The sequence below is a fragment of the Furipterus horrens genome, unplaced genomic scaffold, assembly GCF_987537825.1.
Source record: "Furipterus horrens unplaced genomic scaffold, mFurHor1.1.pri manual_scaffold_10, whole genome shotgun sequence".
Taxonomy (NCBI): Eukaryota; Metazoa; Chordata; class Mammalia; order Chiroptera; family Furipteridae; genus Furipterus; species Furipterus horrens.
In genome coordinates, this window is record NW_028327180.1 from 31424329 (window position 1) to 31450267 (window position 25939).

The 25939-nt window shown below is 38.7% G+C and overlaps 1 protein-coding gene across 1 annotated transcript in view; it reads left to right on the forward strand.

The window, feature by feature from the left end:
- Window positions 1–25939, forward strand: part of GALNTL6 (polypeptide N-acetylgalactosaminyltransferase like 6) — a 100137-nt gene that overhangs the window by 53694 nt on the left and 20504 nt on the right. Inside the window, exon 5 of the mRNA XM_090290165.1 lies at window positions 20235–20351. Coding sequence (XP_090146291.1) covers window positions 20235–20351 — 117 coding nt within the window. The remainder of the gene's footprint in view (window positions 1–20234; window positions 20352–25939) is intronic.

Here is a 25939-nt window from a genome sequence, read left to right on the forward strand (position 1 = left end):
TTAGCTGATGTGATGCCTATTAGTTGGTCAATTTCTAAATAAAGTGGCCTATCCTTTAGATTCATTACAAAAAGAAACTAATGTTAACAAGATAATTTCAGGAGGAGCTTAACTTTCTAGACCAAACTCTAAAACAAGCAAGACAAATTAGTTTTCCCAGTCTTGTTCTAGACCCAAGTCATCCAGAAGCAACTACGCACAGCCAAACTCTTTGCCTATACTTTTTTGCTTGAATTACATACAAGTTTGCAGCAAATAATTATGTTCCAGATTCTAACATTCAAATACTGCCATTCTGTTGGAAATAATAAAAATCCATATGGTGTGGTGCCAGAAATAAAAAGTTAAATTTTCCACAATATTCTTGCTTTAAAATATAATGGGATTTCCAAAGCTAAAAACTTGGTAACAGAGTGGTTTTGCTTAATCATGGAAACCAGAGAGTACACATAGGGTAGCAAAGTAAAAAAATAAAAACACATACAACATGGGACATCCCCAAGAGCTCCAGAGCAGAGGTTAGTATAACCTGAACACCAGCCAGCATCAAGTTTTGTGTGGAATCAACACTGATGAGGAGTTTGTAGAAATCAAAGAACTATGTATTGGCAACTCTACAAGCTTCAACTCACAAATCAACAAATATTCACCCCCAAAGGAGATGATCCTTTTCAGAACAGAAACTAAAGCAATCAAGTCTGAAAATTACCAGTGAAATTCAAAGACTATCCTCACAGGCTTGAAGCTGAGGACAAGTACAAAGAAACCATAGGAAACCAGTAAGGGGCCCTGGAAATTTAAACTATGCTGAAGAAGGCTTAGCCCATGTATGACTCAAAAATACTCCAAAATACTCCCTTTTGGAAAGACAAGGACTCATTCTTTTTCCTTCCCTTCCCCACCTTAAAACAAGAATAAAAGAATAAAATCTGCTGATCAATGAAACCAAAATGAAACACTACCAATTCCAGGAAGACAAAAGCTTCTAATACCAGAGAGGTAGGTGCCTGATGGAGCCCAGGAAGTCCTGAACAACAAATATATTTAAAGGTAACAGTACTGCTTTGGAAAGAAAGACCCCTTTATAGATGACATAGACTTAAAGGCAAGAAGCATTTGTGAATCAGCCATAGCCCTGAGAGAGAGAGGTGATATATAAGAGGCCATATTTTTTAATGTGTCATAGTAATAACAGAGAAGAGACTCCTATAAAGAAATTTTCCTCTAGTCATCCAAGAAAATTATTTAATTTATATATAGAAAATAAAAACAGATGACAATAAAATTCTATGTCAAAGAATGACAAGAATAAAGATAAAAACGAACCAAATAGTTCTAACAGATAATGAAAACATATTACAAATGTGGACACAAAGATGGAAATTACAACATAGGATTTCAAAATAAGCTAAAAAAATCTTTAAAACAATCAAAGCTGTAAAGAATCATACAAGTCAGAATTAAAACAGTTCAGAAAGGAGATGACTAGACATGATGATGTGAAAAGAGAGCTGAAAATTCAGAAATGGAAAAGAATGAGAAGAAAAGAAAGAAAAATATTTCAGAAATGAAGGCTAAATAAAGAATAAAGAAGCAAATAGAGACCATGGAAGACACAGTAAGAAATATGGAGACTAGAAGGAAAAAGAGTAAAATTAATAAAAGAGAAATAAATAAAAGAGATAAAAAGGATTCTACCAAAAAACTGGACTAACAGAGATTTAAAGAAGATTTAACATAAGTTCCCAAAGAAAACACACACACCCCCAATGAAAGACAAGAAATATATAAAACTACATTCAGAAAACCTTCACAACAAAAAGATTAGCATCTACATATTAAAAGGGATGTTATCTGAAAAATTCAACTGAGAACCATCAACAGTGAAACATTTCTACTGAAATAGTTCTATTTTTTAAAAGAAGAAAAGCAATGTTATGCATCCAAGAAAAAGAAAACTGAAAACTAAGTCAGATTTTGAAGCACATTTTGTGCCAAAAAACAATGTAACAGCCTTGTAAAGATACTCGGGAAAATATGAGTCAAAGATTTTATGTTCAACTAGGCTTCAAGTATGAAGGCTATCGAAAAAGTTATAAACATTCAGGAACTCGGAGATTACTTTTCCTAAGAGTCTTTCTGAGAAACCTACTGTCACAGAGCTCAGAAATCGTCTTGTGGATAAAAGCAGTACATTTGGTCTCAGAATGCTATGCATGCAACAAAGGATCATTGCAAATCTCTCTATTGATTTTGTAAGATAAATCACTTTCAAGGGCAACAGAAAATTGTGAGATCCATATCATCAGCACATTCTCTCCATGTAAACAGACTAGATAGGAGTCAAAATGTTGTTCAATGAACATGCAATCAAAACAAAGATGAAGAGAATATTTAAAGACTCAGGGATGTCAATGGGTTTCGTTTGCCAGAAGGAACAACATGGCTATCACCTCCCACGTTCAGCTCCATCCCAAGAACAGCCCTGCCATTGAGATGGGTGGGGAATGTGTGCAGAAGGTGGTTAGCATTTGGATGTCACCACCGACATGTACTTCTCGGTCATCTTGTCTGTCGCCCCGTTACTGAATAACCCCTTCTAATCAACACATTCTTTCTTCTTTCTCTGCTGATCCATTGGCTGGGTTGTTGTAGTTTTGCTGACCACCCTGGCTCCTTCAAGTGACCTCACTTAGCTATTATCTGATCTGTCAAGTGTTCACTTTTATTCATTTTTTTTATTGAGTACATATAAATGGGCCAGGCACTGTACTCATCACAGGGATGAGTGGTGAGCATGTGACACACAGCTTCTGCTTTCATGTGGCTGAAGAACTGGTGAGCTATAATGAGAGTGAACTGCTTTCATCATTTTGAAGGACAGAAAAGTCACTTGAAGGAATTTTTGAAACCCTCTGCAATGTATAGAACAACTTCTGATGAGAACACATCATCATGACCACATCATGGCTGGACAAAACAGAATTGGAACATGTTGTTCTTCAGTATTTGTGCACCACCACCCACAAATGCAAATCCACAACTCACCCTCTTATATAGGCTACTTGATATAAGTGCCTGAAAATGAGTCCATAAAATGCCACATTGCAACAACTTACACATTAAAATAGGAGATAATTAACACAGTGCTATCCTTTAGCTTTCCTCATTCACTTATTCTACAAACTCAAATCAAGCTCCCTCCACCACATCAAAAACACAATGTGCAACGGTCTGGCAAAAACAATGATAAATAGGAAGTGGTCATTTTTCTCCATTTCCCATAGATCAGTACACATCCTCAGTTCTACCAAATTCTCTGGCACCTCTCTTTGTTCAAATTCCAGCTCCAACATTTATGGACATGTTGAAATCAGGCAACATATCCAGTAAATGTCATTTCACTTCTGAGGCAACTCTGTTTCCTCAGCAGTAAACTAAGAATAATAGTCCCTAATCACAGAATTGGTTAAGAATCAACTGTAGTAATTCATGTAAAACTCTTACTTCAGTGTTTGGCATCTGGCAACCCACAGAAATTACCTGTCAGTACTGACAGTGATGGTGATAGTAAGAGTGGTGGTAGTAGTACTAGTTGTAATTTGCACATCCAAATTAATGGCTAACAGTATAACTGGAGCTGTTGTTGTTTTAACAGACTCTGACCATCTCAAAGCCAAATGAATAAAAAATTACCCAAAGGTAATAATTCCATGTGTGCTATAGTTATTGATAATTAAAACTTGAAGTACCCCATATCTAAAAGAAAAATTACATTTTATTCTCTTCCCTGCCGAAGTGAAATGAGTAAATATTTTCTCCTGAAGAAAATTGATTTTATCTCCCCTCAAAGGTTCAATTTTCAAAAAAAAAAAAAAAAAAAAAAAACTTTGGGTAGAAGATGCAAACTAATTAAAACAAAGAAACAATACGAAAAATAAATTTGTTGCAGACTCAGTCATGTCATTCTAAATGAGCAAATGATGGGGGCTAGAGAATTCAAGTTCATATCTAGCCTACACCTGGGTTACATTGAGCAGAGGTAAGTAAGAACCTCCCATTTTTCAAATACTCCTTTCTTCTCTCTTTCTAGCTCTCCTTCTCCAAATAAATTAGAAAAATGCTTACAAATTTAAAAGCAGATTTTGCCTCATCCAGCTTAGTAGAGTATTTTCCGGTTTTAGGAACACTTTGAGCTTCCCTGCTTGGTTACAAAACATTGGTGATGCAGCTGGAAAGCTGGGCTGTGACTACTTGAGCTATACATTAAACAGAACAATCTTACTTAGTTTCTGAAGAAGGTAGTATGAATTTAAAGGGAGTTAATCTCAAATAAGGCAACATTAGAGGGGGGGAGAATAAAAATAAAATAACAATGCTTACCACTTGCAACTATCTATGCCTGGTTTTAACTTCCTCCCTATCGTCAGCAGCCGTCCGTCTCGAGAGACGATGGTGTAGCTTCTTAAGAGTCTATCTGCACCGCCGAGAATGGCTGTGCAGTCCGACTCGGGAGTGACACGGTATCTGTCTCCTCCCGTGTTGAATCGACATCTTGCGATGACGCTGGAGTGTCCTCTCCAGTGAAGCTGAAGCTACAGAGCCTGGGCAGGGTGATATGGAGGGTCTGCTGTTGCCCATGCAGCAGACCCCCCCTCTCTTTGCAGCTGAAGGGTCCAAGGGAAAGACGGAGTCGATACAGCTTGGGTTCAGGTGCGCCGCAGGAGTTGCCGGTGTTGACTACAACGTCAAACCGCCTTAGGGACTCCGGCTCCGGATTTTCTGTCGGGGTTTACTCCCTTAGCCTTTCCCCTGAAGAGGTATGCCGCAAGGCAGCGGAGGTTTTTTGGAGTCAGAGTTTTCCTTCTCTGATGTACCCTGACTGGAAGATCGAACCAGCGACACTTAGCTCGCAGGCCGACGCTCAATCCACTGAGCCAAACCAGCCAGGGTCAACTTCCTCCCTATACTCAGAAGTAATCCCAGTCCTCTGGGAGAATTTCCAGACAGTTCTCTCTCCTAAGACAATTATTCACCATCATAGAACATATAATGCTATGTATCTTTGAAACTCTTTTTCTCATGTGTAAAATGGGGGTGAAATACATTGTTGGTGTGAGATATAATGTTCTAAATACATTGAGAAAATTATATTTACTCAGAAGACTATTGAGACAAGTCTCTCCTAATATTTGTTCCAAAGCAAAGGAATTAGGTCCTCCCTTGTAGGACCCGCTGGCTCCCACAAGACCCTAAAGCTTGGCTGCTTCTCCTTTATGGATTTACAGAAAGCAAACACAACTTCCCCAATCACCATCGAATTAAACACTGCATTTTTTTAAATGATGATAAAATAATCATAATATAAAATTTACCTTTTAGCCATTTTAAGTGTACAGTTTAGTGGCATTATATACATTTACATTGTTATGAAACTGTCACCAACATTCAGCTCCAGAACTTTTCATCACCCCAAGCAGGAACACTGTACCAATTAAATAATTCCCCTACCCCACCCCACCCCACCCCCTGAGCCTCTGGTAACCTCCATTTTCTGTTTCCATGAATTTGACTGTGCAGGCACCTCATGCAAGTAAAATCACGCAATGTCTGTACTTTTGAGTCTGGCTTATTTCACTTAGCATGTCTTCAAGATTCATCTACGTTGTAGCATATGTGAGAAGTTCATCCATTTTTAAGGCTGAATAATATCCCATTATACATATAGCCAACATTTTGTTTATCCATTCATGCATTAATGGACATGTGGCTTGTTTCCATGTTTTGGATATTGTGAATAATGTTGCTGTGAATATAAATAACTGTTCAAGTCTTTGCTATCAATTATTTTGTGTATATACCCAAAAATAGAATTGTAAATGATATGGTAATTCTATGTTTAATTCTTTAGGCACTGCCATATTGCTTTCCATAACAGCTGCATATTTTATATTCCCACCAGCAATACACAAAGGTTCCAATTTCTCCACATTCTCACCAAGACTTCTTGTTTTTTGTTTAGTTTTATAATCATCCTCATGGATATAAAGGAATATCTATCTCAATGTGGTTTTGCTTTGCAGTTCTCTAATGATTAGTGATGATGGACATCATTCCATGTGCTAATAGGCCATTTGTGTGTCTTCTCTGGAAAAATGTCTAAGTCTTTGGCCCACTTTTGAATTAGAATGTGTACTTTTTTGTTCTTGAGTTTTAGGAGATCTCTATATATCCTGGATAGTAACACCTTATTTCTGGGCTCTATTTCATTGGTTATGACCAGAGAAGGAAAACTCTGACTCCAAAAAACCTCCGCTGCCTTGAGGCATACCTCTTCAGGGGAAAGGCTAAGTGAGTAAACCCCGACAGAAAATCCGGAGCCGGAGTCCCTAAGGCGGTTTGACGTTGTAGTCAACACCGGCAACTCCTGCGGCGCACCTGAAGCCAAGCTGTATTGACTCCGTCTTTCCCTTGGACCCTTCAGCTGCGAAGAGAGGGGGGGTCTGCTGCATGGGCAACAGCAGACCCTCCATATCACCCTGCCCAGGCTCTGTAGCTTCAGCTCCACTGGAGAGGACACTCCAGCGTCATCGCAAGATGTCGATTCAACACGGGAGGAGACAGATACCGTGTCACTCCCGAGTAGGACTGCACAACCATTCTCGGCGGTGCAGATAGACTCTTAAGAAGCTACACCATCGTCTCTCGGGACGGACGGCTGCCGACGAACACCTTATAAGATATACGGTTTGCAAATATTTTATCTTATTATGTACCTTACACACTTCTAATACTGTTCTTTGATACACAAAAGTTTTTCATTTTGATGAAAGTCATTTAAAATCTTTTGTTACTTGTACTCTTGGTGTCATATCCAAGAATCATTGTCAAAGTCAATGCCATGAAGTTTTTCTCCCATGTTTTCTTCTAAGAGTATGTAGTTTTAGCTTTTACATTCAGGTCTTTGATCCATGTTGAGTTAAGTTTTGTACATGATGTAGGATAAGGATCTAACTTTATTATTTTGCATATGGATATTCAGTTTTCCCAAAATCATTTGTTGAAAAGACTCTTTTCTCCCAATGAATGATCTTGCTACCTTTATGGAAAATGAAAATCATTCGACCTTATGAGAGAGGGAAGGTTTATTTCTGGGCTCTATTTCATTGGTTATGACCAACTGTTTTGATTACTGTAGCATTTGAGTCAGTTTTAAAATCAGAAAGTATGGATTCTCCAACTTTGTTATTTTCTTTCCCCCAAAATTGTGTTGGCTCTTCAAGATCTCTTTATATTTCATATGAATTTAAGAATTGATTTTTTCTATATTTTTGCAAAAATATTGAGATTTTGATAAGGGTGAACTATAAATTGTTTTAGGTATGTTAATATCTTAACAATATTGTCTTCTAATATATGAATATGAAATGTCTTTCTATTTATTTATGTTTTCTTTAATTTCTTTCAACATGCATAATATTTTATCCAAATATTTCAGGAGCACTGCTCTTATGCCAAGCAGGTGCCAGCTACAGCTTAGCAAGCTTCCCAGACTCTCTCAAGTCTTTTCTCACCTGCCCTATGGCTTGATTTCCAAGTCTTTTCTCACCTGCCCTATGGCTTGATTTCCATGGAGCACCTCACCCTAGAAAGCAAGGAGGGACACTAGATGTTGGCACTCTGTCCCTGAAGTGGTATTTGGCTCTATTGTCCTGGCCTCAACCTCTTTATTTCTTTGTATGAGTCAGTTTCATAGTTCCTCTAGAACTTGGACTGATACAAAACTGGGCCCTGCTCTCTCAGCAAGTGGCCAATTAGCACATGGTACAACTATCCCTCTGACTGAGAATAAACCAAGAAGAGACTACTGTTATCAAGAGTGAGGTCTTTACAAGCTCTTAAGGACCTAACATAAGAGTTGAAATTCCAGATTTACCACTGACTTACTCTAACTTATCTATGCCTTGTGTAGCAGATTGAATGATAGCCGGCAAAAAGATTTGTCCACATCATAACTTCCAGAGCCCATGAGTGTTACTTTATTTGGGAGAAGAAAAAAAGAAAAGAAAAGAAAAGAAGAAGGAGGGTCTTTGCTGATGCAATTAATAACTTCAAGATGAGATCATCCTGAACTATCTAGGTGGACCCTAAATCCTATGACAACAGTCCTCATGAGAAACACAAAAAGAAGAAACAGAAAGAGGAGAAGAGAAAGCCGTGTGAAGACAGAGGCAGACTGGAGTGACTAGCCACTAGCTAAGGAAGCAGAAAGAAGCAAGGAATTAAATTTCCCTCAGGGCCTTTAAATGGAGCATAGCCCAGCCAACACCTTGATTTTGAACTCTGGCCTCCAAAACTGTGAGGGAATACCTTCCATTTGCTTCAGGCCACCAGGCTAGTGGTAATTTGTTACAACAAATATAGAAAACTAATATACCTGGGTTTCCTCGCTGAAAAATAAGAATATAAGAGTATCTACCACATAGCTGTTGTGATGATTAAATTAAATGATTTAGGGAAAGCACAGAGCAGAGGGCCTAACACAGCAAGCTTTCCATTAAATGTTGGCTATTATTATTTACTGCTATGGAAACCCTGATTTGCATTACAAATGGATGGAAGAGGCGACGCTTTACCTAAATCATACAAGAGGCAGCAGTTTAAAAGATTAATTGTTTTTGCATGAGACACTTCTAAGTTTTTTTTGTTTTTTTTTTTTTGTTTTGTTTTTTTTTTAAGCAAGAACTATAGCCATTTTCTTGTCTACCAATGCTAATGGGTACAGGGAAAGTATCACATCATATATTCCAAAGAACGAATCCTAAGCTCCTGTGGGTCTGTGTTTTGGAGGTAGGGTAGAAAAAACGGCTATATATGTAATTAACACATGAAACAGTCTTTACGTGCCACCAGATATATAAAGCAAGAATCTGTATATATGAACATTTTTCTGTAGAGTCCATAGCCTTTATCAGATTTTCAAAGACAGTCTATGACCCAAAAGAAGTTAAAAATCATTTACATAAAATGATACTGACAACCTTGAATGAAAAAAATTAAGAGCAGGCTCGAAATATAAACCAGACAAGTATCACATTCAGCTGGCTCAAAAAGCTATTGCTGGAGTTTTGCCCATGACCTAATTCCAGCAATAAGAGGAGATGAGTCGGGATTTGGGTGAGGGATTTGGGAGATGATGTAAGCAAGGGGCTTTGAGGCTCTAGCAATCTGCAGGATAGGCCTGGTATGTGTGTGTAGTAACAGAAAGTGGATATTAAACACATCCAATGAAAAGGCCTGGCAATAAATTATTTTTAAAATCATTTAAAAAATTCAATGCTTGGTAAAGCTTCTTTGTAAAACTCTAAAATAAATTGCAAGAATAGTAATACATAGCTATTATTGTGACCCCTCTCATTTATCAGCAGAGAAACTAACTAGAAAAATAGCAAACATTTTTCTTTAGTTATGAAGTAATTATTGAGTAAGTACTATATATTATAGGCTGAACTGTGTCAACCCAAAATTTATATGTTGAAGCTCTAACCTTTCAACAATGTAACTATACTTGGACATAAGGTCTTTAAGGAGGTAATTAAAGTTGAATGGGGTCGTACAAATGGAGCCCTGATCCAATAGGACTTGGAGTTTTCATAATAAAGGAAAGAAACACCGGGCCTGTGCATATACAGGAAAAAAAAAAAAGGCCATGTGAGAACACAGTGACAAGGCTGTGATCTTAAAGCCAAGGAAAGAGGCCTCAGAGGCAACGAAACCTGCTGACACCTTGATCTTGGACTTCTATCCTCCAGGACTGAGAAGTAAGTTTCCATTGTTTAAGCCCCCCAGTGTGTGGTTTTGCGGCGGCAGTCCTAGCTGACGATTACATTATGCACCAACATCCATGTCAGGTGCTAGAGCTACAGAAATGATTAAGGCATGGCTTCTTCCCAAGAAAGCCTCATTGGCTTGAGGTAACACGGGGTAGGACCCTGCCAGAAACAAAACCTGACCCTTGGCCTCTCAAAGTGACCTAACTAGGGGTCAGGTAACCTGAACTAGCCAGGATTGGCTGTTTAGCTTGTACATACCCAGATTCACTAAACCAGAACTAGAGTAATGTTGACTTTCTATATGACTTCTTTTGTCCAGCACTTTTTTCTTTTTTTTTTTAATGTTTTTTATTGATTATATTGTTACAGCAGTTCCAATTTTCTCCCCCTTGCTCCCCTCCACCCAGCACCCCCCTCCCCCAGCAATCCCCCCCAAGTCCATACCCCTGGTTCGTAAAAATTAACTATCCCCCCCTCTCGAATATTAGGACCCTTTGTAATCTTGTAAAGGACAGTGGGCGAAGGTCTCGTGCTCCTCTAGCTGCTTCAAGCTGGCTTTTTTTTTTTTTTTTTTTTTCCATCTTGTTCTGCTGCGTTTTCAGGGAGACATAAAGTCTTACTCTCTCCCAGAGAAAGAATACCTCTTAGCCTTTGGCAACTACCATTTACATCACAATCTCATCAAACCCCAACCAGTTCATTCTCAGAACTAATCATGCCCATTGAGTCTGGCATGACTAAGTACATTCACAGTTAAGAAATTTGAGAGGAGGGAATTGTGTAAAATGCTTAGATTAGAAGTGGTTGTGAGATTGTTGTTCAGAAAGCCAACCAGAGCATTCAAGCATTTTGAGATTATTACACTTACTTCTACATAAGATGGTGCTCCAGGGTGGAATTTCTGTTGTCATTGTTTTGGAGGCAGTACATTTGCTTTTTTATAGGAAATATTAATCTGTTTTCCCTATTAGTTTTGCATGAATTTCCACTGATACAGGACACAGTGATGGCGTGCTAGTCAATGTGACTCAGAATTTTATGGCTTAGACTTTCACAGCTCATTATATCTGTTCCTCATTTTGTTTGATTTTGTGGCAGGACATAAGAAGGAGGATGGAAGTATTTTTTTCACCACTATTGTGTTCTCTACTAAACAGAAATGATATGGCTTCATAACTTCAGACCCACAGAAAAAAAAAATTCAGGGAAGTAGTTACACCATGAAATGTTTTATAAGTGTTGCATTGCAGTTTAGTATCCCAAAATGCCACTTGACATGTCCATATATTTCCCTTAAAAAACCAATTGACCTCTTTTAACATGCTGACTATGCTTAGTAGTGATGAAATTTACAATTAAAAGCTCAGACCCTGAATTATACTTGAAAATAAGGACAATTTGCTGACCTTCTTTAGAAGGATAGCTATTAAACTCACGAGTAAGTTCAAGAGAATCTACTTCTCTGAAAAACTTTAAAAGTTCACAAATTATCATGTATCTCAGGGATTTTGCTACAATCTTGTTTAGAGTCAAAAAGTTACATCTTTCTCAGAGTCAACCCTGTGATTTTGACTACAGGTCTTCATTAACTAACAGTCCTTAATTTACCCAAGAGCTTAACATCTCTTTATTAGACAAACTTTTCAACCTGCTCATATTTCAATGATCTGACCTGAACCCAAAGGAAGAATTATTTTATCCAGACACTGTTGCATGAGTAGTTTTTCAAGTACACTAAAAAGTTGCTTTATTTTTAATGCCTGGGGCTATTGACCTTGGCTTGGAGGATAACGTTGAAAGTGGCTTTTCATGATTATACTGGAACACAAGCAAATCTTAGATTTATTGGCAGTTCATAGGTGAATCTAAGCATCTGGAGAAGTGTTCATATTCAGAAAATAGCACTCCAGGAGAAAAATGGCAGGAATTTTAGATGTCAAGACATTAGTTAAAAAACATAGCACCCTTTATTGTTGAAATCTAGAACTGTAGCTGTTGGCAAGGAAAAATGTCTGTAGGGTCCAATCTGAGTATCACAAAGCAGGGTAAAGAGGGATAGGTTTAGAGTTGAGAGGCAATATGTTAATAATTGGCATGACAGATAATTTCCAAATCTGCTTTTCTTACTCTGACCTCTTTTCCAAAATCCAGACTTCTAGATATCTACATATAGATGTCACAAAGACACCTCAAATTCAGCATGTCTTCTTCACTATCTATATGTAAACAGTTGTCAGGACCTGTAAGTGCTATCTGGAAAATGCATCTGGAATGAATGTCTTTCTTTGAAGACATACATTCTTTGGCTGTTTTCTGTCACTATTACTGTCATCCTCCAAGTACTCATTTTCAATTAGAGCTTCTGCCCATGCTTACAATGGCATAACTCTTCACCCATCTTTCCCATTAACACCAGAATTTATTGTCTAAAAGAAGTTTTTCTCCCAACAATTCTAATAATTCCCTTTGCCAACAGAACAAGCTACATTCCTTATCTTAGCATCTAAGACCCTTCACAAAATGGCATCAATCTGCCTCTCAGTCTCATTTCTCACTGCGTCCCAAAACTGCCACGACTAGTACTACTATAGAACTAACACTTACTGAGCATTTAATGTAAGCTATATTTAGATATATATACATATATATATAATTTTTATTTATCCTCACATCTAATTTATATATATATACAACATATATCTAAATGGAATACTGTTCAGCCATAGATTAGAAGAAAATCTTTGCCTTTTGAGACAACATGAATAGACTTTGAGGGCCTTATGCTGAGTGAAATAACTCAGAGAAAGACAATACTTTCTGCTCTCATTTATATGGGGAATCTAAAAATGTGAAATGCATAGAAATAAAGAACAGAATGGTGGTTTCCAGGACTCGGGGTTAAAAATAATAGAAGAATGTTGATCAAAGAGAGGGTACAAACTTCCAGCTATAAGAGGAATAAGTTCTAGGGATGTAATGTACAGCATAGTAATTATAATTATCAATACTTGAAAGTTGTTAAGACAGTGAATCTTAAATGTTATCACCATAAAAATGGTAGGTAATTATATGGCAGGTTGGAGGTGTTAACTAATCTCATTGTGGTAACCATTTCACTGTATTTAAGTGTGTCAAATTCATCACATTGTCCACCTAACGTTTAAACATTTTATAATACCTCAGTAAAGCTAAGGGAAAGTGTAGTACTGACATAAGGACAGACATATAGAACAATGGACTAAAGTAGAGAGCCTACAAATTAAATCCTCACTTACATGATCGATTATTTTTTGTCAAGAGTGTCAAGATTACTCAATAGGGAAAGGACAAATGGTTCAACAAATGGTGCTGGGAAAATTCTGGGTATCTAGTGCTAATGAGTTGAATTACGTCCCCCAGAATTCATAGGCTATAGTGCTAATCCACAGTACCTCAGAGTGTAACCTTATTTGGAAGGAGCATTGTTGCAGGTGTAACTAGTTAAGATGAGGTTATACTGCAGTAGAGTAGGCCTCTAAACCATTACGACTGGTGTCCTTATAAAAAGAGGAAACTTAGACACACACATGTATGTATTCAAGGAGCTTGTTATGAGAACATAAAGGCAGAAGTCAATGATACATCTGCAAGCAAAAAAAAAAAAAAAAAGCCAAAGATTGCTACAAACCACCAAAAGCTAGGAGAGAGGCATGGAATATATTCTCCCTCATGAGTCCCCAGAAGGAATTAACCCTGTAAACACTTTGATCTAAGAATTCTAGCCTCCAAAACTGTGAGACAATAAATTTCTGTTATTTTAACCACTCAGTTTGTGGTACAACGTTATGGCAGCCCTAGCAAATAAATATATCCACATGCAAAATAATGAAGGTGGAGCTTTACCTTATTATCACATAAAAAATTTTAACACAAAATGGTTCAAAGACCTAAATATTACAAAATTATAAAATTCTTAAAATAAAACATAGGGAAAATCTTCATGGCATTGGATTTTGCAATAGTTTCTTAAATATGACATGAAAAACAGGCAACAAAAGAAAAAAATTAGGTAAATTTAACTTGATTAAAAATAAAAATATTTGTGTTTCAAGACACAGAGTGAAAAGGCAACCTACAAAATAGGAGAAAATATTTGCAATTGTATTTCTGGTAAGGGATTAATATCCAGATTATATAAAGAACTCCTGCAACTCAACAACAACAAAAAGCAAACATCCAAATTCAAAAATGGGCAAAGAACTTGAATAAAAATTTCCCCCTAGAAGACATACAAATGCCCAGTAAATACACAAAAAGATGTTCAATGTCATTAGTCATTAGGGAAATGTAAATCAAAACCACAATGAGATACCACTTCAAACCCCCAAAATAGGAAACAAGAGTTGGCAAGCTTGTAAAGAAACTGGAACCATTGTACATTGCTGGTCAGAATGCAAAATGTTGCATTTAGCATCTATGGAAAACGGCGTGGTGGTTCCCCAAAAAGATAAACATAGAATTACCACATTACCCAGAAATTTCACTCCTAGGCATATACCCTAAAGAACTAAAAACAAGTTGTATACCGATGTTTACAGTGTCAGTATTTACCATCGCCAAAAGGAGGAAACAACCCAAATGTCCATCAAAGGATGAATGGGAAAACCAAATGTGACTGTTAGATAGATATAAAGATAGATACAGATGTAGATCTAGAAATAGACATATTACACACAATGAAATATTATTCAGCCTTAAAAAAAATGAAGTTCTAATACATGCTACAAATATGAATGTATTTTAAAACATCACATTAAGTGAAGTAAGCATGACACAAGAGAACAAACATGTATGGGTTGGTCCACTTATCTCAGTTATCTAGAATAGTCAGATTTATAGTCAGTAGAGTAGAGGTTACTGGGAGTGGGGGAAGTGGGGAAGTTATTGCTTAATGATTATAGAGTTGCTTCTTGGACTGATGGAAACACCTTGAAAATAGACAGTGGTGATGGCTACTCAGAATTTTGAATGTATTTAATGTGATTGATCTTGCACCTAAAAATGATTAAAGTGGCAAAACTCATATTACATATATTTTGCTACAATTTTTTAAAAGCACATGAGGGGATGTTAAAGGTGTGTGAGAGTGGGAAGGAGAGGAAGAGAGTGGGACATTCAGGATCGAGGGCTAGAATCAAGTCAGCTAATTGATCAGGGTGGGGATATGTCCAGGGTGACATCCAAGTGGCTGTTTACAATGATATTAAGATTAACAGGTGATTCAGACTGAAAAATAGGTCTGGAGTTTGAGGCCGCGGTTTGTACAGAAGCAGTCTTTTTATTTTTTAAAGGGCTTTATGGAATGTTTTGTAGTATAATAGAAATGTGATGTATGACATGACCACATTTACCAATATGATTGATTCAAGTGAAAAAAAATTAGCAAACAAATAAATAGTAGCTAACATTTACTGACCACTTACAATGGACTGTGCAAGCACTTCGCATATATCAGTTTAATATTCACAACTACCTGATGAGGCATGATTGCCCTCATTTTACACATCTTATGCTGAGCCATTCCCTAAAAAATGCCTGACACTGTCAAATCTCCATATTTGTGTATATTTTGGACCCTTAAGGCTACAATGTCATTCTGTCATTTCGTTCTAGATTCGATTCTACTCATCCTCCAGTGCCCCTTCCAAAGTCATCAGTTGTATAAAGTGTTCCAAGTGCTCAGAATTGATCACCTTATCTTCCGTTCTCACTTCCCATTTAGTAATCTAATAAAATGCCTTCAAAGTGATGTGGCCCCACTAAGACTGTGGGCTCTTTGAGAGCAGAAGCTGTTTTTTCTTTGTCTTTGAATCTCCATCAGTACCTGTCAAAGTGCCTTTTATTCAGAAGCACTCCTTAAAAGTTGACATTTTATACATGGATAAACTGAGCTTTGAAAAGGAGTGCATGGCTAAGATTATAGGGAAACTCATCTGTGCCTGGTGAGCTCCATCCCCATTCAGTTTTCTCTCCCTGTTACACTAGCATCTTCTTTCTTTCCAGCTGGGCACATCAATTTGCATTCTAAAATCAATTCCAAGCCATAAAGGGAAGCGTCTTGGTTTCTTCTGCAGCATTAGAAATTCACAGCCAGAACGCGAGGGAGTCTCAAAACTCTTCCACTCTCTCATGTCCTCACTGGACCAAAACTTGCACAAAGGAGTGAACCAATTATTTATTTTTCACTGTATACCCAGTACCTAGCACAGTGCCTAGAACATAGCAAATACTTAATAAGTATTTGCTGAATGAATCATGAACCACTACTTCTTAGTGAAAAGACCCCAAGGCTATCACGAAATTAGCAAATAATGTTCTCTCATTCGTTAAACTGAGACTTTGTTACAGAAACAGGGGAGTCCAAAAATCCCCAGTTTGCGGCTGGGGGATGGGGAGAAGGAAGCAGCTTTCAGAATGCCTCCACACACCTGAGGCTGATGGCTGGTGTCTTTCATTATGCAAAATTGCTTGGATGCTTCCAAGGCCTCAGGTGGATGGGAGGAGTCTTGAACCAGGGGACGGTATGGAAAGCACACAGAGCCTGCGTGGGGTTCTGTGAATGGTCAGAACTGTTGGCAACACCCACTGCGTCAGAGGACACAGTCAAGGATATATAGGCAGCTGCAAACACTTTAGGGGGGCGACGCGCTCTGGGCCTGTCTCCCTCGCTGGCGGGCGTTTGCAGGGGTGCTCTGGCGAAGGAGAGGAGGTCCACTCGGTTTACAGAAAGAAGACAGTTTGCAAGGAGGCTGAGAATCCCGGCGGTTTTGTATTGAGAGCTGAAGGGCACCACAGCACAGAAAGGACCTCCCCAATCAGATTGAATGATTGGCAGCCACTGGTAAAGCTGAACTGTGTTTGGGAGTAGAGAAACGGTGTTTCTGACCTTCCTAAAAACTGGCCAGGTCTGAGAGGGGGAGGCAAGGATATGTGTAACTGTTAAATAAACAATTTTCTTTTCCCTCAACTGAAGTATTAAGAGTTGTAATTCTGGCGGTGGGCAATCGGACCCCTAACTAAAGAGCCCGTGGGTTTGTTTTCATTTGGAGCAGCCCAGGGGTTCTGTAACAGCTTGGCTCTCTAACAACCAATTAAATTACCCAGCACACACCCAACAAGCCACCTTGACATTTGTATCACACTCCCCTTCTCTTATACCTCTTTCAGAAAACCTGTGTTGGGGAAAAAAAGAAAGAAAAAAAAAAAATACAACAATGTTCAAGCTGAGCCTGACTTCTCTTGCATACCTAAGAAATCCTTGACTCTGCCAGACCTTTCCCTAATCCTCACCCAAAAGGAGATTATCTCTGTAATCCTGTCACAAGTCCTGATTCCTTTTTCCCCCTGGTTTCTCCTTTCCTCCCACTCCTAGTCAAGCACTACCTTGCTTCCTAATCAGGTCTGGTGTCTCTCAGGATTCCCTGACACTGTATTCATGATGCCAAGCCCTGAAGCAGAGCATCAAAGAAAGAAAGACTGAAAATGATCTATCATGTCATACACAGACCCAGTCCCCTCTGTGTTGCAGATTTGGAGCACGTGTATGTGCGTGAACTGTGTTACCTTCAGCCATAGGCACAGAGCCTGTGTTGAATAAGAATAAAGCGTTTCTAGATTTTCTGGTCTACATTTTTTAAACTTGATTCTAAGGAATTAACGTGTATTAGAATCAGTCCTCCTGGCATTTTATTTACCTGTTTATTATGTTGGAGGGGTGTTTGCGAGCAAGAAGAGAGGCTAGGAATGGTTTCTGCAGGGTTGCAAATAAAAAGAGAAGGGAGAGAAGCAAGTGGGAATTGCCTGATGTTCATCTTGTATCCAAGACTGTGTCCTGTGTTGAACTCTCGGCACTTCCTCTCTGGCACCACTACGTTCTGGAATTTGCACAGATGTAGACAATTAAGGCTTTGAAGCTTGAGATTTGGCTTCCAAAGAGGTTGATCCCATTGTCTATGCAGATGCTGTTTGAGTGAGAATTTAAGCAGTTGGAAAATGGGTCTCCTCCATTCCTGCCAGAACCCTTTCAAGCTCAGAGCATTTAGAAATAGATCAAGGCTCTCTGAGAGGTTTTAGTGGCATTCACAGACAGATCTGGCAGGTTTGCCAGTCAGTGTCCCTGGCTTGTGTATGTCCTTTGCTTCCCTACATACCCCTTTACCAAGAGCAGAGCCCCTCCAGTGATAAAGGGGAACAAAATCCCCCCTCTGTGGCCATGCTGCCATAAACCTGTAAGCAGGTGCTTTTTCCAAAATGTCATTTAGAGCTCCTGGACGCGAGTCGAGTGAACAGTGGAGCCTAGAGATGTCTTTGGCACAAGCTAATTCTGGTTCTCTAAGAATGTCTGTGAGTTAAATGGTCTAAGGATGAAAAGACAGCTCTGCCCGGAGCTCTATTGGGCAGCTCCCAGGTTAACAGACAGCTTTAGAAACGGACACCCTGCGCTCAGATAAGACGATCAAACAGGAGCTTTACACAGCATGCCAGGCTCAAGAATGAAGTGGAAAAATCAAACTTTCGACCTCCTGAGTTATTTTCTTTCACCAGAGAAACTCTCACAGACCAAGCCATTGATTTTACAAAAGGCACATTTTAAGGCTGGCTCCCCAAATTCCGTAGTGAAGTTCTCCCTAGTACTTGTTGAAGAAGATAGAGAAAAGGTAAAAGTGAGAGAGAATCGGAGGCATTGCAGCACCACAAATTCATTCCCTCTCTTTCAGGATCTCCCATGCTACTAAGTGGAGGGATGTGATTAGTTTGCAAGGCGTGGGAGGCAACCATTTTTTCTAACTCAGAGTTCAAGTTCAGGGTCTATGCGTTCCAGGAAAACGAGTGCAAATGTGCTTGTGTGTATTTACTTACAGTTCGTTTGTTTTTGCAAAAGGATCCATAGCTTTACTTGGATTCTCGGAGAGGTCTGTAGGCCAAACTACATTAAGCCCTGTTGCCCTGTACCCTACACTATTTCTCATTCCCTGTCCTCAGGGACAGAGGCTCTGAAGGTAGAGGCCCAACAGTGCAAAATGAACCCAAGCTGCAGCCAAATTCCCTGAATAAGGAAGCTGGTACCCACCACACTGATTCCCTCCTGAATGACATCGTACCAACATCTACTTTACAAGGAGTGAAGTATGAAATAGGCCTCTCCACGGCCCTCTCATCCCAGCATCATTCGTTCCTTTCATGTTAGCCAGTGTATTTCCTGACAACCTTTCTTCTGTCTCATCGTCCACCCCAGTAAGAACAGGCCCAGGTCAGGCATCTTCTGTCATGGGCAAGCTCCTGACCTTCCCTACTAATTCTGGGGAAAAGAACCTTCACCAGAGTGATCAGCCGAGTGGAGTACATCTTGTTCTTGTTTCTATCCTTAACTGGACCTAAAAGGATTATTATAATCCAGGACTATACAAAGGCATAAAAAATACTGAGGTCATTGAGCTTATGTATACATACATACCTATATACAAACTATAAATAATATCCAGCTCTAGGACAGGGTGTAGTTCTCACGCTAACAAGAGAATTGGTGAGAGCTTCAGGAAGATTCGACAAAAAGACATGTATATGTCCAAACTTCCTGTTGTTCTTTCTGCTGTTGATACTTTTCATAGTTCAATCTTTTCCCACCCCTAACAATTCAGTTTCTCATATCAGTGTTAATAAAATAATTGTAAAGTATTATCAATCTTTTTTTTAATTCTGCAACTTTTCAAAGTTCAGACTCTACACAGAGAATCTTTATCCAGTAGAGTATTGCACCAACAATACTGTATTTGCCATTTTGCTAAGACTCTAAGGTGCCATTTTTCAATATGTCAGCCAGACATAGGTATAGACCAAGACCGTCCCAGGCAAACTAGAATGTCAAGGTCACCATGTCCTGCCCAGAACCATGCAGTGCTCAGTGATTCACTCTTTCCTCACACACTTTACCTGCATCACCTCCCTCATTTGGGGTCTCTTCCTTAGCTAAGATCGAAATGGTAGAAGACGCTTTTGAGCAAGAAGATAAATTCCACATTAAGAACTACCTGAAGCAGAAAAATCTCCCATTTTAGAAAAGTCATGGATCCTGTGCTACTCCCTATGTTGCAATCACACCTTCTTCTGCTGCAGTCAAACACAGTTTTGCAGTTCAGCCACCTCATGTTCTTGCACATGCGGACCGGACCATGCTAATTTTACTTCCCGCTTTGTCCATAAATTGCCATAAATTTAAGGCATCATTCAGTAACATAAAATATCACACACACACACACACACACACACACACACACAAACAACTACTGCATCTGTACCAGAATTTTCAGGAAGTGGAGGTAGAATAAAAAATGGCCTCATGCTCATTTTTCCTTCTCTCCACAGATTCGAAACGTGGCAGCCAGTCTCTGTGTGGACAGCAAGCATGGGGCCACAGGCACTGAGCTAAGGCTGGACGTCTGTGTCAAGGACGGTTCTGAGAGGACGTGGTCTCATGAGCAGGTATGTCAGCTCACAGAAGTCATGAGTGGGGTGGCTGAGGAAGGCACAGAGGGTTACAGTGGGGACAGATCTCTAGATGGGACATGTGGGACCTGGGGGCAGGTCCTGGTTCTGTAGTTAAGTGAATTACTTCACTTTTGTGTTTCCATTCCTTCTCAGAGCAGTTGTGATGATCAGTTGAGTTAATGAATAAAAATGTGCTTTAAATCATAGAAAGGATGTTAGAAATGGTGTATTTCCTTTCCCAGAATGATAGTTTTCAAACCATAAAAAGCCTGGAGAATGCTGTGGAATTCTTCCAACTAAAGTTCATGGTTTTAATGAAAAACTCTTTGTTATCCCATAAGTTTGTGTGACTTTAATTTTACTTCCTCCCTTTGGCTGTATATTGAAAAGAATACTTTGCCTACACCTCTTGCTGTTGTAGGCGTTTGTAATCTTACACAGGAAAGATAACTTTGAGGCAATAACACCCAAGGTAAACTTCATGGGATGCTTAAAGACTATTTATTGCTTTTGATTGAAAAGTAATTTCAGCACTACCTGTTTATGAAGTGAGGCGTGATTCCTGACCCACTTTGAAGCCTGACAGTCCTCATAAGGGGCTTTCCTCACACTGTGTCACCTGTAAAACAAACAAACAAACAAAAAACAGTGGGTAGAATCATATCCGCCCCTTTCTAGGGTTTTAACTTTTAATTGTGAAATATTTCAAATAGGAAACTATAAAATATTATAGCAGACATTTATATACTTACCATGAAGATTTAACAAGTATCTACAGCTATTTCTTTTCTTTTCTTTTTTTTTTTAAGAATAAATTTTATAGCCCTGGCTGGTGTGGCTCAGTGGATTAAGAGCCAGCCTTAAACCAAAGGGTCGCCAGTTCAATTCCCAGTCAGAGTACATACCTGGGTTGCAGGCCAGGTCCCCAGTTGGGGGCGTGCAAGAGGCAAACACACATTGATGTTTCTCTCTCTCTCATTCTCCCTCCCTTCCCCTCTCCCTAAAAAATAAATAAATAAAATCTTTAAAAAATAAATAAATATAATTTAAAGATACAGTTAAAGCCCCTTACCCCCAAGCTGCTCCCCTCTCTCCCTCTGCAAAAGGATATATTCCAAATTTAGGATAGTATGTCTTCCCTGTACATTCTGTTTCCTGGAATTGTCTATAATACCTCTTCTATGAAAACCCAAAAGGTAGACAAGCAACTTCCAGTAAAGTTTTAGTTGTGTTCTATGTTGTTCTGTTCTGTTCTGTTTGCCATATTTCTCAAGTGTCTGTCTTGTTTGTACTAGTAAAGTTCCACCATGTCTAGCCTAGGACCTTGCAGAGTGCTCAGGTGTGCTGAGATTCAGCATGGTGGCACCACCCTTTCCCACTGACCCTTCCTTCCCCACCTCTAGCCTGCATTACAGGCAGAACAGCATCATCAGGAAGGTATCAGTGGACCACGTCCATAGCATAGTCCAGAATTAATTCAGTCAGTCACTGAACCAACAACCACCCCGCTCTGCCCTAGCTGGTAATCTGGTTCTTGAACTCATCCCACAAGCTCATGGTGTTCTAGAAGAGTCTTGCCATCAGGCCAACCTAGATGTCAGCCAGTTTGACCTGTGTGTCCTTGTGAAGTTATTAACTCTCTCTAGGCCATCCTGCCTCCATCTTTAAGTAGGGTCAGTAATCCACCTCACAAACAGGTTAATTGTGAGAATAAATCATGTCTAAGATATAACAGCATCTTGCACCTGGAGTAGGTGCAAGAGTAAATATGCTTTCCTCTTTGCCTTCTCACAGTTCCTCGCCCCACCTACCAAATACTATTTATCATTCACTCAAATACATCCTGCAGCATGTGGACACTTATCACACAGGCTTTAAAGGAGACTGCAGTGCCAGGATTCACTGATAGGAATGAAATGTCAGTAAAAGCTGACTCGCCTCCTTCATTTTCTTTTTCTATGAGCACCACAGGGGTGCTACCAGGGCTGTGAGACAGAAGGTTGGCCTGTTACTTCCAAGAAGCATTTCTGACTTCAGCCTGAGAGCAAGAGAGAAGGTTTCGGAGGCATGTCAGTAAGACTGACATCATTAGAGGAAAAGGTTGTTTTTTTAAAGAAAGAAAAAGAAGTGTGCTATAGGAAAATCTTTGTCGAAGGGCTAAATCCCTCTCTGCCACCTCTATTAATCCCAACCAGGAAACACCCCTAGGCAGCTGGTTGATGTGAGGTACTCAGACCTGAATGACTGAACCAGGGTTAATATTTCTATCCCCTGGAATGTTCTAGAGTTAAATATGATCTGGACCTCAGATTTTATTTAGTTGCTCAGAATAAATAAATAAATAAATAAATACATATATATATATAATCAATTCTATGGCATACACTTTTAAAATTGTTTCATTTTACCCCCCCCTTCCGGAAAAACTGTGATCTGTGGCATGTAATTCAAGAAATAGTCAGCAGAGGGCAGCACTAGACAAGCTGACAAGAGAAGTTGAGGAGACCGGTTAATAAATCTCTAAAAAGATTTGCAGTCTCTAGAGACTGAAAACGGAGCTACAGGAAGATTAAACAAGGCTTATAGGAGGTGAAAAATAAATCATATTTGAAATATGTATCACGCTATATTGACTTCGAGGTGAGAACATTACAAGCTGCTTTGTTTTCTAGTAATTAACTACAAGCTTTATTCAATATATTCTCGATGACTCATAAGAATTAAATCTCATTTTTTCACATTTAGATTTAAATTCCTGAATGAAAAAAGAATTATATCAGGACAGAAAACATATAGCTATTCTTTTTAATTCAAAAGCATTCATACAACACAAAAAGGACACTAATTAGAGTTGAAATAATCCTTTTTTTAAATGGGAAAAATAAAACAAATAAATAAATAAGCACAATAGTCACATAGGAACTAAGGGATAGTCTATTGAAGCATCATTTTTTTTTTTAATTGAGGGAAAAAATATTTATTACCACTGTTTACAAACAATGAAGACAAGTTCGAACTTTATTCTTCAACACAGATATACATGAATCCTAACAACTGAATAAAAGGTAATTGGCAAAACACTGCAGAAATGTGTATGAAATAGGAACATTCCCATTTAAGAATACAATGATTAGTCTTACTAAGATCTTAGAAAACTGCTGAGAGTGAATTCATTGGAGGGGAAATACTTAAAAGTTTGAAGGGAGAGAAACTACCAGTTAGAATAGCAGCTTTGAAGTGTTATCTTTGTTGTTAACTCTTTTTAAATCACTTTTTATTTTTCAATTACAATTGACATACAGTATCAGGTGTCCACACCAGTGATTAGACATTATATACCTTACTAAGTGATTATCCTGATAAATCTCATGCACATCTAACTCCATACGTAATTATTAGATTATTATTGATTATATTCCCTATGCTGTACTTTATATCTTCATGGCTATTCTGGAACAACCCATGTGTACCTTTTAATCCCTTCACTTTTTTCACCCATCCTCCCATCTGGCAACTCTCAAAATGTTCCCTGTATCTGTGAGTCTGATTCTGTTCTGCTTGCTCATTAATTTTGTTTTTTAGATTCGATTGTTGCTAGATAAGAAAATGCCTTTTATTACAGAGCACCAGTGATGACTAATTTGGCTTCTCTGAAGGAAGCAAATGTCTTTGATTCATTTTTCCATACCATCTATTTAGCTGTTTGATATCACTGTAGCAATGTGTGCTGGCTTTTTGTTTCCTTTACAGGCCAAGAAAGAAAATGAAAATTAAACCGTAATAAGACTACAGATCTGAAAGGGCTACTCCCCAGCTGCCATTACAGTATGAATCCCTGAGAGGGAAGAGGGGTTGGGGGTGGGGGAAGAGGAGTAGAATAGCTGAGGGGCCCCCTGGCTCCTTGGCCTGGCAGCAGGCTCTGATCACATTTTGGGGAGGAAGCGCTAACTGCAGAGGAGCAGGCCTTGGTCCTGCTGAGGTAGCAAACAAATGCCCCCTTTCAAAGACCTGGAAAGGAGATGTGCAAACAGAGATGGAAGCAGATCCCTGCATGTGGTAAGAGGATAGATTCTGGGACATGGTCTCACTCTCAGGACAGAGCACACTGCAAATCTCAGATGGCTGCCAGCCACATAACAATGAGTCTAAATATCACCACCCACAGAGAGAAAAATATTTTTAATCTTTCCAAATCAAGTAGCAAAATTACAATAATAAGAGTATTATTAGCACTACTAAGTCTAGGGAGCTTATTCATATAATACAATACAGACACAGGCGGAATTACACATGCCAAATTAACATTAAAGCAAAGATGTAGGAGTTATGTATCATCTTGAATCTATATTTAAAGGTATCAATTAAAAGAAGAAAGTGGAGAAATTAACATCAATGTACTTTAAAACTGAAGGATTGGAGGTTGAAAAAGAATCAGGAGTTGTTTTCAAGGAAATCTAAATCCTTCTGTCTGTAAGGAACAGCCCCAGGGTAGAAGACAAACCCTGAATGTCACAATAATATCACCCAATGCAAACAATGACAATGCTTTCATAATGTCTGCTTGTTTCTGCCCTGACAAGAGTGCACACATAGAAGTGTGCCTAATGAATGAAACACTCAATGTCTGATCGGTTTGACATGGCCATTAGGATAAGATAAATGGCAATTGAATGCGTTTCAAACACATAAGAGAAAAAAAGATTTAGCTAATGGTAGAGGCAGCAGAATAAAACAATTGATACAATCTGAAGATGTATCACATGGATGCAGGAAAGTAATCACCAGGTAATAACAAAAGCAACCATACATAACACACTGTAGAAGAACACAGGCTAACAATCACTCTGCAAATCTAAGAATAATTGTTGCACTATAATAACAAACATAGAAACAAGAAATAAAAGTCACCTCAGGAATCCCTGAGATATAACTGTGACAATACATGAATAAATCTATCCAAGAGACAAATCTGCGTAAGTTTGCCCTAACATAGGTATTCTTTTGAACCTAACAGATCAATTTATTGAGTATAAGCAAGTAAAATATAAGAAAGTAATAAGTAAGAAAAACTGTCTATGAAGTCATTTCACCTTAGCAGGCCTGGTTTGCCTCAACTGTATAAGAAGAGAGAGAGTATGTTAGGTAACAACTACAGTCCCTTTGGCCTCTGGCCTTTGCAGGGTGTAGCAGGTCCTCAAGTCACATTGTTTTGTTCAACATGGTTTTGTTATAATGTTGATGGGTTGCCATAGGAACTTAACTCTTGCTTTTTTTTTTTTACATATCAATTACCCTGTGGTAAAATTGTTTTTGATGATGTTAAGTGAGGACTTACTGTATGAAAAAGAAAGAAAAAGAGACAGAGACCATGAGGCAGAAAGACAGCGACAGAGAGGGAAATGGATAAACCAGTAAAGACCACTGGTTCCTGTATTGCTTGGTCTGCTTAGAGTAACAAGGAAATTTGATATTTAAATAAAATAAAGATTTAATCAATGCCAATGGCAGGTTTGTAGGCCAGGACATAATAGGTAACTGAGCCTAGAATCATTGAAGTTGAAATTTTGACAACTAATAATGTG